Below are 16,967 nucleotides of genomic sequence, written 5' to 3'. Positions count from 1 at the left end.
CCTTTTAACAGATATTCCATGCCATAGCTGTCCTTTCTGTGGTCGAATATGTGTTAGTGCACTCATTTTCTTTGATAAGAAGAGACTACCCACTGGGCACAGACGTCAGTTGTCAACTAACTTGAATTCAACATGAAATCAACAAAAAGTGTCACCATGTTAATGGATTTACAGTGAGGACTTTTTGCAAATCCAATCAGTTTCCCATGTTGATTCAACGCCATCAAATCGATTTTTTGTTGTTAAAATGATGTGGAAACACCATTGATTCCACCAGTTTTTGCACAGTGGGTAGGAGTTGTCTTGAAGATTTGTTGTTTTTGAAATCTGAGCTACTGCAGTACAACTCTCTGTCTGCCCTGGAGAAGGTGATGGCAGAGAGAGAGTGCTTTTCTTGAGATCTGTTTCTCTCAGTCCTGCATTGTAACACAGCATTCGCCATGTTTAGAAGAACTCTTCCCTTAATGAATACATTTATTAATTAGATCGGTGTTTGATCCATCATCATCAGGGTTCTTTTCCCCTTGATAATGCCCTCTGTAATGGTGCTTTAATGGGATTTTAATTGATTCAGCTCCTCTCTTTGACTCATGGTGTCCTCACCCACACACGCACGCATGCACGTACGCATGCATGCACACACACAGACACTTTTCTGAGAGGGGCTGGAGGTGAGGAGGAGAGTAGCTGGCACAACACTCAGGGCAGCAGTATCCCCTCATGTACTGATTAATGCAAGTGGACCACTTAACATTTACCCCTGATTCCATTTTGTCCATTTATCAGATGAGTCTTGATTTAAAGGGATTTTTTGCACAGGAAAAAATTTAAAGGGATCATTTTGGTAATACACAGCGCCTTTGGAAAGGATTCAGACCCCTTGACTTTTTCCACATTTTGTTACATTACATTACAGCCTTATTCTAAAATGAATAAAATACTATTAATTCCTCATCTATCTACACACAATATGAAACAGGTTTTTAGATTTTTTTGCAAATGTATTAAAAAGAAAGAACTGAAATACCTTATTAAGTTAAGTATTTAGACCCTTTGGTATGAGACTCAAAATTGAGCTCAGGTGCATCCTGTTTCCATTGATCATCCTTGAGATGTTTCTACAACTTGATTGGAGTCCACTTGTTGTAAATTCAATTTATTGGACATGATTTGGAAAGGTACACACCTGTCTATATAAGGTTCCACAGTTGACAGTGCATGGCAGAGCAAGAACTAAGCCATGATGTCGAAGGAATTGTCAGCGGAGCTCCAAGACAGGACTGTGTCAAGACACAGATCTGGGGAAGGATACCAAAACATTTCTGTAGCATTGAAGGTCCCCAAGAACACAGTGGCCTCCATCATTCTTAAATGGAAGAAGTTTGGAACCACCAAGACTCTTCAGGCAGGGACTGGGAGACTGGTCAGGGTCGAGGGAAAGATTAATGGAGCAAAGTACAGAGAGACCCTTGATGAAAACCTGCTCCAGAGTGCTCAGGACCTCAGACTGAGGGGATGGATTCACCTTCCAACAGGACAATGACCGTAAGCACACAGCCAAGACAAAGCAGGAGAGGCTTCGGGACAAGTCTCTGAATGTCCTTAAGTGGCCCAGCCAGAGCCTGGAGCAATCGAACATCTCTGGAGAGACCTAGAAATAGCTGTCTAGTGACGCTCCCCATCCAACCTGACAGAGCTTGAGAGGATCTGCAGAGAATAATGAGAGAAGCTCCCCAAATACAGGTGTGCCAATCTTGTAGCGTCATACCCAAGAAGACTCAAGGCTGTAATCGCTGCCAAAGGTGCTTCAACAAAGTACTGAGTAAAGGCTCTGAATACTTATGTAAATGTGATAAATTTGCCAAAAATTCTAAAAACTGGTTTTTGCCTTGTCATTACAGGGTATTGTGTGTAGATTGATTTTACATTTACATTTAAGTCATTTAGCAGACGCTCTTATCCAGAGCGACTTACAAATTGGTGCATTCACCTTATGACATCCAGTGGAACAGCCACTTTACAATAGTGCATCTAAATCTTTTAAGGGGGGTGAGAAGGATTACTTTATCCTATCCTAGGTATTCCTTAAGAGGTGGGGTTTCAGGTGTCTCCGGAAGGTGGTGATTGACTCCGCTGTCCTGGCGTCGTGAGGGAGTTTATTCCACCATTGGGGGCCAGAGCAGCGAACAGTTTTGACTGGGCTGAGCGGGAACTGTACTTCCTCAGTGGTAGGGAGGCGAGCAGGCCAGAGGTGGATGAACGCAGTGCCCTTGTTTGGGTGTAGGGCCTGATCAGAGCCTGGAGGTACTGAGGTGCCGTTCCCCTCACAGCTCGGTAGGCAAGCACCATGGTCTTGTAGCGGATGCAAGCTTCAACTGGAAGCCAGTGGAGAGAGCGGAGGAGCGGGGTGACGTGAGAGAACTTGGGAAGGTTGAACACCAGACGGGCTGCGGCGTTCTGGATGAGTTGTAGGGGTTTAATGGCACAGGCAGGGAGCCCAGCCAACAGCGAGTTGCAGTAATCCAGACGGGAGATGACAAGTGCCTGGATTAGGACCTGCGCCGCTTCCTGTGTGAGGCAGGGTCGTACTCTGCGGATGTTGTAGAGCATGAACCTACAGGAACGGGCCACCGCCTTGATGTTAGTTGAGAACGACAGGGTGTTGTCCAGGATCACGCCAAGGTTCTTAGCGCTCTGGGAGGAGGACACAATGGAGTTGTCAACCGTGATGGCGAGATCATGGAACGGGCAGTCCTTCCCCGGGAGGAAGAGCAGCTCCGTCTTGCCGAGGTTCAGCTTGAGGTGGTGATCCGTCATCCACACTGATATGTCTGCCAGACATGCAGAGATGCGATTCGCCACCTGGTCATCAGAAGGGGGAAAGGAGAAGATTAATTGTGTGTCGTCTGCATAGCAATGATAGGAGAGACCATGTGAGGTTATGACAGAGCCAAGTGACTTGGTGTATAGCGAGAATAGGAGAGGGCCTAGAACAGAGCCCTGGGGGACACCAGTGGTGAGAGCGCGTGGTGAGGAGACAGATTCTCGCCACGCCACCTGGTAGGAGCGACCTGTCAGGTAGGACGCAATCCAAGCGTGGGCCGCGCCGGAGATGCCCAACTCGGAGAGGGTGGAGAGGAGGATCTGATGGTTCACAGTATCGAAGGCAGCTGATAGGTCTAGAAGGATGAGAGCAGAGGAGAGAGAGTTAGCTTTAGCAGTGCGGAGTGCCTCCGTGATACAGAGAAGAGCAGTCTCAGTTGAATGACTAGTCTTGAAACCTGACTGATTTGGATCAAGAAGGTCATTCTGAGAGAGATAGCGGGAGAGCTGGCCAAGGACGGCACGTTCAAGAGTTTTGGAGAGAAAAGAAAGAAGGGATACTGGTCTGTAGTTGTTGACATCGGAGGGATCGAGTGTAGGTTTTTTCAGAAGGGGTGCAACTCTCGCTCTCTTGAAGACGGAAGGGACGTAGCCAGCGGTCAGGGATGAGTTGATGAGCGAGGTGAGGTAAGGGAGAAGGTCTCCGGAAATGGTCTGGAGAAGAGAGGAGGGGATAGGGTCAAGCGGGCAGGTTGTTGGGCGGCCGGCCGTCACAAGACGCGAGATTTCATCTGGAGAGAGAGGGGAGAAAGAGGTCAGAGCACAGGGTAGGGCAGTGTGAGCAGAACCAGCGATGTCGTTTGACTTAGCAAACGAGGATCGGATGTCGTCGACCTTCTTTTCAAAATGGTTGACGAAGTCATCTGCAGAGAGGGAGGAGGGGGGATTCAGGAGGGAGGAGAAGGTGGCAAAGAGCTTCCTAGGGTTAGAGGCAGATGCTTGGAATTTAGAGTGGTAGAAAGTGGCTTTAGCAGCAGAGACAGAGGAGGAAAATGTAGAGAGGAGGGAGTGAAAGGATGCCAGGTCCGCAGGGAGGCGAGTTTTCCTCCATTTCCGCTCGGCTGCCCGGAGCCCTGTTCTGTGAGCTCGCAATGAGTCGTCGAGCCACGGAGCGGGAGGGGAGGACCGAGCCGGCCTGGAGGATAGGGGACATAGAGAGTCAAAGGATGCAGAGAGGGAGGAGAGGAGGGTTGAGGAGGCAGAATCAGGAGATAGGTTGGAGAAGGTTTGAGCAGAGGGAAGAGATGATAGGATGGAAGTGGAGAGAGTAGCGGGGGAGAGAATTGATGATGGGGAAAACATATTTAATCCATATTTAATCCATTTTAGAATAAGGCTGTAACATAACAAAATGCGGAAAAAGTCAAGGAGTCTGAATGCTTTCCGTATGCATTGTACATGGGCATTAGCCAGCAGATCCGACCAGCTAGCTTACAGCTGCACTAGGGTCGGACAGGCTTCTTGTGTAGATTAATACACAGTGGTGCCGGCGTGAGATATGGCTTGAAAAACGTACCTCAATCCAGGGATAAGATATGCGTTGTACATCAAATTGTCCTATTATCCCAACTGTTACACCGAGATGATTGACCGACTGCTACGTGTCTTGCCATTCTATAATTGTCTCCATTAGTGACCTGTGAATGCGTTGTCTACAGCATTCGGTCACATGACAGCTCGATCAGCTGTTCGATTTGACTTACCTGCATGTCATCTGAGCCAGGATCCCAGTCAAATGGATTTGATTTTGCTGGTTCGGTCACACATCTGTACAATATTTATGTATTTCCCCTGCATGCTTGTGTTCAGTTTGTTCCGTTTCATAAATACGTCTGTTACATAGGCAAGGAGACACATTTTCTTTTCATTACGCAGAAAGTCAACAAAGTCTGTTTTTTACATCCATTGTGAATAACAACAGTTCCTCTCTCAATGAGAAACATCTTTCCAACTCTCCCCCTTGATAACCACCAAGCCTCGGTGTGAATCAGAACATTGTCATTGTCATGCTCTAATCCCATATCTCCACATAGTTTTGTGAACAGGAGTGTGCGATGTAGTTTACATTTGAAGTTACCAGCTGCATATCTCAGAGCTCTACATTCAGCTCTTTTACAGTCAGTTGTTCCCGGTGTATCCATTATAGCTCAGTGGGTTTAACATACAGTGCGTCCATATGGCAGAGGGAGACACATAACTACAGTACAGAGGCCTGCCCGCCATCCCGCCTAGATGGAGCCCCATCTGTGCAAAAGGCCAACATTCGATCTCATGGAATCAGTTTTTCGTCAATATAGCCACGCAGCACACTGAACATTTAATGTTCTGGAATCATGAGACATTCCTCATGAATAGCATCCTCTGACATGTAGCGAACATGTGGGCATCTCGGCCCTCACTGCTAAGGTCCAATTGAAGATCATAAGGTGGGGAGTTGTTTGAATCATTCAGTCAGAGTTACCTCTTGATTGCTAGCAATAGCATCAATTCTTAGTTTCACAGTGACATCCGACAAGGTATTGATGTGAGTTTTTGTGCCTCTGCCTCATCACACATTGTTTTCACCATATCAAATGCGTCCAGAAAACAATTCTCTGCAATATTGTGTGGTTTTATAGCGTAGTGGCTTAGCCATTCACCGTGGGAATGATTCAAGTGCAACGGTCAAGTGCGGCTTTTTACAACGATCTAAGGGCGACCTCTGGTTGAAGGTTAACAATTACAATGATTTTGAGAAACAAAGACGATATAATATACAGTATCAGTCAAAAGTTTGGACACACCTACTCATTCCTGGGTTTATATTTATTTAGACTATTTTCTACATTGTAGAATAATATTGAAGACAGCAAAACTATAAAATAACACATGGAATCAAGCAGTAACCAAAAAAGTGTTAAACAAATGAAAATATATTTTATATTTTCGATTCTTCAAAGTAGCCACCCTTTGCCTTGATGACAGCTTTGCACACTCTTGGCATTCTCTCAACCAGCTTCATGATGTAGTCACCTGGAATGCATTTAAATTAACAGGTGTGCCTTGTTAAAAGTTAATTTGCTGAATTTCTTTCCTTCTTAATGCTGTGGTATCCCAGGAGGTCTACCCCGGGGCGATGGTAATAGAGGGGAGGTACGTGAGACGACGTTGGCTCCCTCTGCTGGGGAGGGGGAGAGACGGACAGTAAAGAGAGAGAAAAAAGACAGAGCAAAACCGAAGTGATTTCGTTGATATATTTATTTTCCATCTTAGTAAAGTTGTTTTGTGGACTAAAGCCTCCCTGTCTCTGTGTACATCTCTGTACGCTCAACCCAATACCCCACGGTTTACCACAATGCGTTTGAGCCAATCAGTTGTGTTGTGACAAGGTAGGGTTGGTATACAGAAGATAGCCCTATCGCAAAAACCATCAAGCGCTATGATGAAACTGGCTCTCATGAGGACCGACACAGGAAAGGAAGACCCAGAGTTACCTCTGCTGCAGAGGATAAGTTCATTAGAGATACCAGCTTCAGACATTTCAGCCCAAATAAATGCTTCACAGTGTTCAAGTAACAGACACATCTCAATATCAACTTTTCAGAGGAGACTGCGTGAATGACAGGCTGACTACGACACGAGTGTTGCAAAATACATTTAGAAATCTATATTATTCAATTATTGCACCCACACTGCTCGTGCACGCAAACGAGGGTCTGCGTTACCAAGGGCTAAAATATAAGTCAGTTCTATTTGTGATGCAGATCGCGCTGCAAGTCCTGCCTCTCCCATCTCCTCATTGGTTATAGAAGCAGGTACCCACGTGCCATCTCCTCATTGGTTATATCCATGTGGGTGACTGAAAGACGAACGATGTCAGTGGCGGTAATGCACCTAATTTATGAAAGTTGCCAATCATAGTATAAAGTCAAGAGAAGAAAAGGCCTGGAAGGAAGAGAGATGACTAGCAACGACTCGGTTGACCGTTTTATGTGTGGATTAATTGGCAGAATAGAGGACCTTGTGCATTTCAGGTAAAATAACAATTCAATGTTTATATCCCAGGACAAATTAGCTAGCAACAGCAAGCTATCTAAATAGGGCAAATTAGCTAGCAAGTGCAAGCTAACTAGCTAAATTGGCATACATGTTTAATGCTTTTCGACCTGACCCCAAATGAATGTCATTGGTTTGTTTTGATATTTCAACCTGCGTGTCGTGATCGCATTTGGTGTGGGGGGACAAAACATACATTTATGCACAATGGCGCACGATGGTGCACGCACACAGCTGGTTTGGGTTCCGTGTCAGGCCTCCATGATCGATTTGCTGAAAAGAAACCACTACTAAAGGACACCAATAAGAAGAAGAGTCTTGCTTGGGCCAAGAAACACGAGCAATTGACATTAGACAGGTGGAAAACTGTCCTTTGGTCTGATGTGTCCAAATTTGAGATGTTTGGTTCCAACCGCTGTGTTTTTGTGAGACGCAGAGTAGGTGAACAGATGATCTCCGCATGTGTGGTTCCCACCGTGAAGCATGTAGGTGTGATGGTGTGGGGGTGCTTTGCTGGTGACACTGTCTGTGATTTATTTAGAATTCAAGGCACACAACACTTTTGGGCTTCCGAGTGGCACAGCGGCCCAAGGCACTGCATTTCAGTGCTTGAGGAGTCACTACAAACATCCTGGTTCGATTCCAGGCAACCTCTGTGATTGGGAGTCCCATAGGGTGGTGCACAATTGGCACTGCGACGTCTGGGTTTGGCCGGTGTAGGCCGTCAATGTAAATAATAATTTGTTCTTAACTGACTTGCCTGGTTAAGTAAAGGTAAAATGTAAAAAAGAAAAATAATAAAATAATAATTCTCTAGCCCAGCGTGTATGGGAACTCCTTCAAGACTGTTGGAAAAGCATTCCAGGTGAAGCTGGTTTAGAGAATGCCAAGAGTGTGCAAAGCTGTCATCAAAGCAAAGGGAGGCTACTTTGAAGAATTTAAAATATTAAATATTTTTTGATGTGTTTAACACTTTTTTGGTTACTACATGATTCCATGTGTGTTATTTCATAGTTTTGATGTCTTCACTATTATTCTACAATGTAGAAAATAGTCTAAATAAATAAAATACCTTGAATGAGTAGGTGTGTCCAAACTTTTGACTGGTACTGTATATATTATTTATTTGACCAGGTTTTTGGAAATTCTCCCACGACCCCATTTTCATATTGGAATCTAGATGAGAGTGTTTCTCTGTCTCTATCCCCATGCAGATGGGTCCTCTGATTAACACTGCTACTGACACCCTGCTCACCAACCTCAATTGTCATGCTGAGTCTGGAGAGAGCTTTGACATTCACAGGTACTGCAACTACACTATATCTCCCTCTCAGGAGTGTCATTATACTGTAACTGAATGACTTCTCAGTCATTTGGCAATACAATTGTAACCCTGTAATTTTCCTAACAAAAAGATGACAAATTCAAATGTCTACAGACAGCCTCAGATCTGCTATTGTAGTGGTACATTCTAAGGTGGATGCTGTGTAATCATTGTATAAAAGCTCTCTATGTATGGTATTCAGTACATACATACCATATTGTGTTGACTGGGTTGGTTCTCTCTCCTCAGGTGTTTTGGCTGTTTCACCATGGACGTGATTGCCAGCGTTGCATTTGGCACTCAGGTGGACTCTCAGAAGGACCCAGATGACCCGTTCGTCCACCACGCCCAGAAGTTCTTCTCTTTCTCCTTCTTCACACCCATCATGTTCGTCTTCAGTGAGTACTGTGGAGCCATGCCCCGAGGCCAATCAATCAATCAATCAAATTTTATTTATATAGCCCTTCGTACATCAGCTGATATCTCAAAGTGCTGTACAGAAACCCAGCCTAAAACCCCAAACAGCAAGCAATGCAGGTGTAGAAGCACGGTGGCTAGGAAAAACTCCCTAGAAAGGCCAAAACCTAGGAAGAAACCTAGAGAGGAACCAGGCTATGTGGGGTGGGGTGGCCAGTCCTCTTCTGGCTGTGCCGGGTGGAGATTATAACAGAACATGGCCAAGATGTTCAAATGTTCATAAATGACCAGCATGGTCGAATAATAACAAGGCAGAACAGTTGAAACTGGAGCAGCAGCACAGTCAGGTGGACTGGGGACAGCAAGGAGTCATCATGTCAGGTCGTCCTGGGGCACGGTCCTTGGGCTCAGGTCCTCAGAGAGAGAGAGAGAAAGAAAGAGAGAATTAGAGAGAGCATATGTGGGGTGGCCAGTCCTCTTCTGGCTGTGCCGGGTGGAGATTATAACAGAACATGGCCAAGATGTTCAAATGTTCATAAATGACCAGCATGGTCAAATAATAGTAAGGCAGAACAGTTGAAACTGGAGCAGCAGCATGGCCAGGTGGACTGGGGACAGCAAGGAGTCATCATGTCAGGTAGTCCTGGGGCATGGTCCTAGGGCTCAGGTCAATTGAAACTGGAGCAGCAGCATGGCCAGGTGGACTGGGGACAGCGAGGAGCCATCATGTCAGGTAGTCCTGGGGCATGGTCCTAGGGCTCAGGTCCTCCGAGAGAGAGAAAGAAAGAAAGAAGGAGACTAACTCATCAGCACTTTAAAGTCTTCCTGATTTGTCAAATTGTCCAATTCAAATACTGCTGCATTCCATAGTTGATGCCATAAATGGAGTGACAAAGACTATATTTTGTCTTCAGTTGCGTTTCCATTCCTGATTCCTCTGGCCCGTTTCCTCCCCAACAAGAGGAGGGATGAGATGAACAACTTCTTCATCAACTGCATTCAGAAGATCATCAGACAGAGAGATGAGCAGCCAGTTGAAGAGGTATTACTATAGCAGCCTACCTATCCTTTGTAAAGATGGGAAAAGATATGAAATAATAAAGGACTTGTAAAGTCTCCTATCCTTCTCTTCTCTGATCTTGATCTCCCCGTGTGTGTGTGTGTGTGTGTGTGTGTGTGTGTGTGTGTGTGTGTGTGTGTGTGTGTGTGTGTGTGTGTGTGTGTGTGTGTGTGTGTGTGTGTGTGTGTGTGTGTGTGTGTGTGTGTGTGTGTGTGTGTGTGTTTCTCTGTATGTAGCGGCGGCGAGACTTCCTACAGCTGATGCTGGAAACGCGGAACAGCAAGGAGTGTGTGTCGCTGGAGCACTTTGACGTGGTCAACCATGCAGATGAGCTGGCCCCCACACACACTCACACAAACCAGCAAGAAAATGTTGACGGCAGCCATGAGTCACCCAGCAGACGCTCTCTCCAGACCCAGAAGAGGATGATGTCGGATGATGAGATCGTGGGCCAGGCATTTGTGTTCTTCTTGGCGGGGTATGAGACCAGTAGCAACACGCTGGCCTTCACCTGCTACCTCCTGGCTCTACACCCAGAGTGTCAGAGCAAACTGCAGGCTGAGGTGGATGACTTCTTCACCAGATATGTGAGTATGGGCCTCTGGCTTTCCTGTATGCACCTTATGTTCACAATCACCTATAATTGCCCTCATTGTTTGTGACAGTATGTTTGCCATGATGGTCTATTGATACTAATAGGATCCAAACCAGATTATGTAAATGGTCCACACTGTCCGCTCCACCTGATGGTGAGCCTGTACAGAGTTGAGGTCAATTCCATTTCAATTCAGTCAATTCAGTCAAGTAAAATGAAATTCCAATTCCAGTTTTCTGAATGTCACTTTACTTCCTGAATTGACAATTGAAATGGAATTGACCCCAATCTGGTATTGTGGGCTTCAGCAGCACAGCATAATATACAGTCATTTTGCAGGGGTTTATGACCAAGAGACCCAGTCCTATATCAACTCCACCTCAGCTGTAATAAGTCCATCTCTGCAGCAGTACCAGTCTGCCACTCTGCAGGCCAGCAGAGGTGATGAGTGTGAAAGACAGACAGTGATGGGCTCTGGCTGGAACAAAAATAAATGAGAGAGACTGGGGGGGGTTGACATTTTTAAGAATGAGGATTTTCAATCTGTTTCTCTGGGGTCACAGCGACCGGCAGTTTGATGTGTGCTGCTACTATATTGTGAAATAAAGAACACAGACAGCACCCAAGCTTTCACTGCATTCACTAAGGATGAAAACTGCTATTTTCCTGGCATCCATATGAAGACTTAGTTCCAACACACACACACACACACACACACACACACACACACACACACACACACACACACACACACACACACACACACACACACACACACACACACACACACACACACACACACACACACACACACACACACACACACACACACACACACACACACACTGTTTTCACAGCCACAATCAATCAACTCTGCAGCATAACACTGGTCTAACAGTGGAGAGAAACAGTTTGACAGGGGAGTGGGGGATCTAACAAGGCCATGGGTATGTCCAAAATGGCACCCTATTCCCTAGGGTCCATAGGGCTGTGGTCAAAGTAGTGCAATCCGAATCCGGTGCCACAGCAATGGCCTTGTTAGATCCTCCACTCTCCCGTCTCTTTTCCTGCATCCTAATACCCTGACCAAGGCCAGAGCAGTGGAGAACAGAGAAGAGTGGAGCAGACAGCAGACCATGAGACAGGATCAAACACACAGACTGGAGAGTCTGGAGTCAGACACTATTTCATTCTTTCATGTCCTCTTCCCTCGTTCTACGTCGTGCCAATACGCCGCTCTCTGCTCTCCAGTTCTCAATCCTTCAACTCACAGGGTAGGAAGTATCTACAAAGAGAGCTCTTAGTGTAAACTAACTAACTCTGCCTGTTTGCATTCTGGTGTTTTATTCCTGATCAAAATGCATCAGTGCTCACTTCCTCACTGTTTTATGTCCTTTTTTTTATCTTGGTGTTATTTATTTTCTCATTGCACTTTTTCTGCAGTGGACTTTTATCCTTTTGTACTCTGACTTGCCTCTCTGAAATAGAGCACTGAATTGTAGTCTACTGAGTAGCCTTCAAAGCACCGCAACAAGACCTAGTATTTACTGTTACATAGCCTACTGTAATGAAGGAGCTGAGATGAAGAGTGCTGTCTGCTGATGGGACTGGATATCATTTGTCTTAAGGGTAGTTTTACTGAAAGGCGGCACCACTGATAATTGCAGTCTATTAACTTCTTCGATATAGGGGGCGCTCTTTTAATTTTTGGATAAAAAACTTTCCTGTTTTAAACAAGATATTTTGTCACGAAATGATGCTCGACTATGCATATAATTGACAGCTTTGGAAAGAAAACACTCTGACGTTTCCAAATCTGCAAAGATATTATCTGTGAGTGCCACAGAACTGATGCTACAGGCGAAACCAAGATTACATTTCAAACAGGAAATGCCCCAGATTTTGAATGCGCTTTGTTCCAATGTCTCCTTGTATGGCTGTGAATGCGCAAGGAATGAGCCTACACTTTCTGTCGTTTCCCCAAGGTGTCTGCAGCATTGTGACGTATTTGTAGGCATATCATTGGAAGATTGACCATAAGAGACTACATTTACCAGGTGCCCCGCTTGGTGTCCTCCGTTGCAATTATTGTGCAATCTCCAGCTGCGTGTATTTTACCATTTGCTTCAGAGGAGAAACCAAACTGCCACGAATGACTTATCATCGAATAGATATGTGAAAAACACCTTGAGGATTGATTCTAAACAACGTTTGCCATGTTTCTGTCGATATTATGGAGTTAATTTGGAAAACAGTTTGGCGTTGTAATGACTTTTTTTCTTAGCCAACGTGATGAACAAAACGGAGCGATTTCTCCTACACAAATAATATTTTTGGAAAAACTGAACATTTGCTATCTAACTGAGAGTCTCCTCATTGAAAACATCTGAAGTTCTTCAAAGGTAAATTATTTTATTTGAATGCTTTTCTTGTTTTTGTGAAAATGTTGCCTGCTGAATGCTAGGCTTAATGCTAAGCTAGCTATCAATACTCTTACACAAATGCTTGTGTAGCTATGGTTGAAAAGCATATTTTGAAAATCTGAGATGACAGTGTTGTTAACAAAAGGCTAAGCTTGTGAGCCAATATATTTATTTCATTTCATTTGCGATTTTCAGGAATAGTTAACGTTGCATTATGGTAATGAGCTTGAGGCTATAATTACGCTCCCGGATACGGGATTGCTCGACGCAACAGGTTAACAACACTGTTGTCAACAACTCTACTGTTTTTTGCAGCATTTTGAAAGTCCTTTGCTACTATAAGATTGATTGCTCTGGTCCCTGGACTCACCTACCACAAAATGTTACACTCTCCTGAACCTTTTTAAGGCGTCTGGATCAGAAGCAGCTTTTCACAACATCGTACGAGAAATGTTACAATAACGTACAGCCGAAGAACTCATGTTATGGCAGGGTTAATACACATCTCTATGAAGGGCTAGTGAGCTGTATGTAGCTAGCTGGTGAAGGAAATTGGGGTTTTCAACAGTCGGAGTGAATAAATGTTAGTTTGACTTTGGGAGCCTTTTATAAGCTAGCTTGATCTACATTTGACCAGACATCTGGCAGCTGACTGCAGTGTGATGGTCTCTCTCTCACTTCTCCTGCTATGCTCATCACAGCTAACTCAACCCAATGCCTTTGAGTCAGTGAAAGAGACTGACTGTGTGTTGTTTTTACCTGCTACCACAAGGTTGAGCCCCTCATGAAAGCATTTTGAAGGTACATACAGTTGAAGTCAGAAGTTTACATACACTTAGGTTGGAGTCATTAAAACTCATTTTTCAACCACTCCACAAATGTCTTGTTAACCTGTTACTCCTACCCCCTACTTTTTCAAACATTCTGTTAAAAATCAGCGCCCTGCTGCTCATGCCAGGAATATAGTATATGCATATGATTCGTATGTGTGGATAGAAAACACTCAGACGTTTATAAAACTGGTTAAATCACGGCTGTGACTATAACAGAACGTGCGTTTCATCGAAAAGCTCAGGAAAATCTGATCACTGAAAATGGAAATATATATCCATCCGCCACTTCAACCCATTGATAAAGGCGAACCACATTAAATGGGGATGAGGTTGCAATACCTACAGCTTCCACACGATGTCAACAGTCTTGTCATTTGCCTAGGCTTTGTTTCTTGGTCAAATGAAGAAGACACAAGCCATTTGTTCAGGTCTCCGACCGGATATTTTGGTTGAGATTTACCCGGACATTATTTCCAGACGTACCCCATATAGAATATACATCGCCTCGTGATCAATTTAATCGCTTATTAACGTGTACTAATACCTAAAGTTGCATTACAAAAGTATTTCGAAGTGTTTTGTGAAAGTTTATCGTCAACTTTTTTAATTAAAAAAAATGACGTTACGTTATAAGACGCTATTTTTTTTCGTTTATCACACAGTCTTCATAGATCGATATCTAGGCTATATATGGACCGATTTAATCGGAAAAAAAGACCCGATAGTGATTATGGGACATCTAGGAGTGCCAACAAAGAAGATGGTCAAAGGTAATGAATGTTTTATATTTTATTTGTGCGGTTTGTGTAGCGACGACCATGCTAATTATTTTGTTTACGTCCCCTGCGGGTCTTTTGGTGTGTTACATGCTATCAGATAATAGCTTCTCATGCTTTCGCCGAAAAGCATTTAAAAAATCTGACTTGTTGCCTGGATTCACAACGAGTGTAGCTTTAATTCAATACCCTGCATGTGTATTTTAATGAACGTTTGAGTTTTAACTAGTACTATTAGCATTTAGCGTAGCGCATTTGCATTTCCAGATGTCTAGATGGGACGCCTGGAGCAAGAGGTTAACAAATTATAGTTTTGGCAAGTCGGCTAGGACATCTACATTGTGCATGACACAAGTCATTTTTCCAACAATTGTTTACAGACAGATTATTCCACTGTATCACAATTCCAGTGGGTCAGAAGTTTACAAACACTTACGTTGACTGTGCCTTTAAACAGCTTGGAAAATTCCAGAAAATTATGTCATGGATTTAGAAGCTTCTGATAGGCTAATTGACATCAATTTAGTCAATTGGAGGTGTACCTGGGGATGTATTTCAAGGCCTACTTTCAAACTCAGTGCCTCTTTGCTTGACATCATTGTAAAATCAAAGGAAATCAGGCAAGACCTCAGAAAAGAATTGTAGAACTCCACAAGTCTGGTTCATCCTTGGGAGCAATTTCCAAAAGCCTGAAGGTACCATGTTCATCTGTACAAACAATAGTACGCAAGTATAAACACCATGGGACCACGCAGCCACCATACCGCTCAGGAAGGAGACGCGTTCTGTCTCCTAGAGATGAAGGTAGTTTGGTGCGAAAAGTGCAAATCAATCCCAGAAAAACAGCAAAGGACCTTGTTAAGATGCTGGAGGAAACAGATACAAAAGTATCTATATCCACAGTAAAACGAGTTCTATATCGACGTAACCTGAAAGGCCGCTCAGCAAGGAAGAAGCCACTGCTCCAAACTGCCATAAAAAAGCCAGACTGCTGTTTTCAACTGCACATGGGGACAAAGATCGTACTTTTGGAGACATTTCCTCTGGTCTGATGAAACAAAAATAGAATTGTTTGGCCATAATGACCATTGTTATGTTTGGAGGAAAAAGGCGGAGGCTTGCAAGCCGAAGAACACCATCTCAACCGTGAAGCATGGGGATGGCAGCATCATGTTTTGGGGGTGCTTTACTGCAGGAGGGACTGGTGCACTTCACAAAATAGATGGCATCAAGAGGACTGAAAATTATGTGGATATATTGGAGCAACATCTCAGGACATCAGTCAGGAAGTTAAAGCTTGGTTGCAAATGGGTCTTCCAAATGGACAATGACCCCAAGCATACTTCCAAAGTTGTGGCAAAATGGCTTAAGAACAGCAAAGTCAAGGTATTGGAGTGGCCATCACAAAGCCCTGACCTCAATCCTATGGAAAATTTGTGGGCAGAACTGAAAAAGTGTCTGCGAGCAAGGAGGCTTACAAACCTGACTCAGTTACACCAGCTCTATCAGAAGGAATGGGCCAAAATTCACCCAACTCATTGTGGGAAGCTTGTGGAAGGCTACCCAAAAGTTTTGACCCAAGTTAAACAATTTAAAGGCAATGCTACCAAATACTAATTTAGTGTATGTAAACCTCTGACCCACTGGGAATGTGTTGAAAGAAATTAAAGCTGAAATAAATCGTTCTCTCTACTATTATTCTGACATTTTGTCACGCCCTGACCTTAGAAAGCTTTTTATGTCTTTATTTTGGTTTGGTCAGGGTGTTATTTGGGTGAGCATTCTATGGTCTATTTTCTATGTTTTGTATTTCTTTGTTTTGGCCAGGTATGGTTCTCAATCAGGGACAGCTGTCTATCATTGTCTCTGATTGGGAACCATACTTAGGCAGCCCTTTTTCCCACCTGTGTTTGTGGGTAGTTAACTTTTTTGTAGCACTAATGCCCTGTAAGCTTCACGGTTGTTTTTTCGTTTGTTGTTTTGTTGGCGACATTTTTAAATAAAAAGGAAAATGTACGCTCACCACGCTGCACCTTGGTCTTCTTCCAGCAACGGCCGTGACAGAACTACCCACCACAAAAGGACCAAGCAGCGTGACCAGGAGTATGAGACAACCTGGGAGGAGGTAGAGAGGTGGTCGACCCAGGGAGAGTGCCAGAGCCCGCCTGGGATTCAATTGAGCAGTGCGAGGAGGGATACCGGAGAATGAAGTTGGCGACATGTACACGGCTAGCGAGGAAGCCCGAGAGGCAGCCCCAAAAATACATTTGGGGAGGCACACAGGGAATTTGGCTGAGTCAGGTTGGAGACCTGAGCCAACTCCCCGTGCTTACCGTGGCGAGCGTTGTACTGGTCAGGAACCGTGTTATGTGGTGGAGCGCATGGTGTCTCCAGTGCGTGTTTACAGCCCGGTGTATCTGCCGGGCTAAGGTGAGCATCCAGCCAGGACGGATGGTGCCGGCTCAGCGCGCCTGGTCTCCAGTGCGTCTCTTCGGCCCAGGATATCCTTCGCTGGCTCTGCGCACTGTGTCTCAAGTGCGTCTGCACAGCCCAGTACGTCTTGTGCCAGCGCCCCGCATTTGCAGGGCGAAGATAACCACCCAGCCGGGATGGGTTGTGCA

The 16,967-nt window shown here is 44.6% G+C and overlaps 1 protein-coding gene across 3 annotated transcripts in view; it reads left to right on the top strand.

Moving 5' to 3' along the window:
• The window catches only part of tbxas1 (thromboxane A synthase 1 (platelet)), a 165,952-nt gene that overhangs the window by 110,778 nt on the left and 38,207 nt on the right, over nt 1-16,967 (top strand). For all 3 annotated transcript variants that reach the window (XM_052466012.1, XM_052466013.1, XM_052466014.1), the window contains exons 7-10: nt 8,133-8,221; nt 8,492-8,640; nt 9,574-9,701; nt 9,956-10,306. In XM_052466012.1, the coding sequence (XP_052321972.1) occupies nt 8,133-8,221; nt 8,492-8,640; nt 9,574-9,701; nt 9,956-10,306 (717 nt within the window). The remainder of the gene's footprint in view (nt 1-8,132; nt 8,222-8,491; nt 8,641-9,573; nt 9,702-9,955; nt 10,307-16,967) is intronic.

Source organism: Oncorhynchus keta, chromosome 17 (assembly GCF_023373465.1).
Source record: "Oncorhynchus keta strain PuntledgeMale-10-30-2019 chromosome 17, Oket_V2, whole genome shotgun sequence".
NCBI lineage: Eukaryota > Metazoa > Chordata > Actinopteri > Salmoniformes > Salmonidae > Oncorhynchus > Oncorhynchus keta.
Note: the sequence above shows the minus strand (reverse complement) of the source record. Positions and strands in the feature narration are given on the sequence as shown.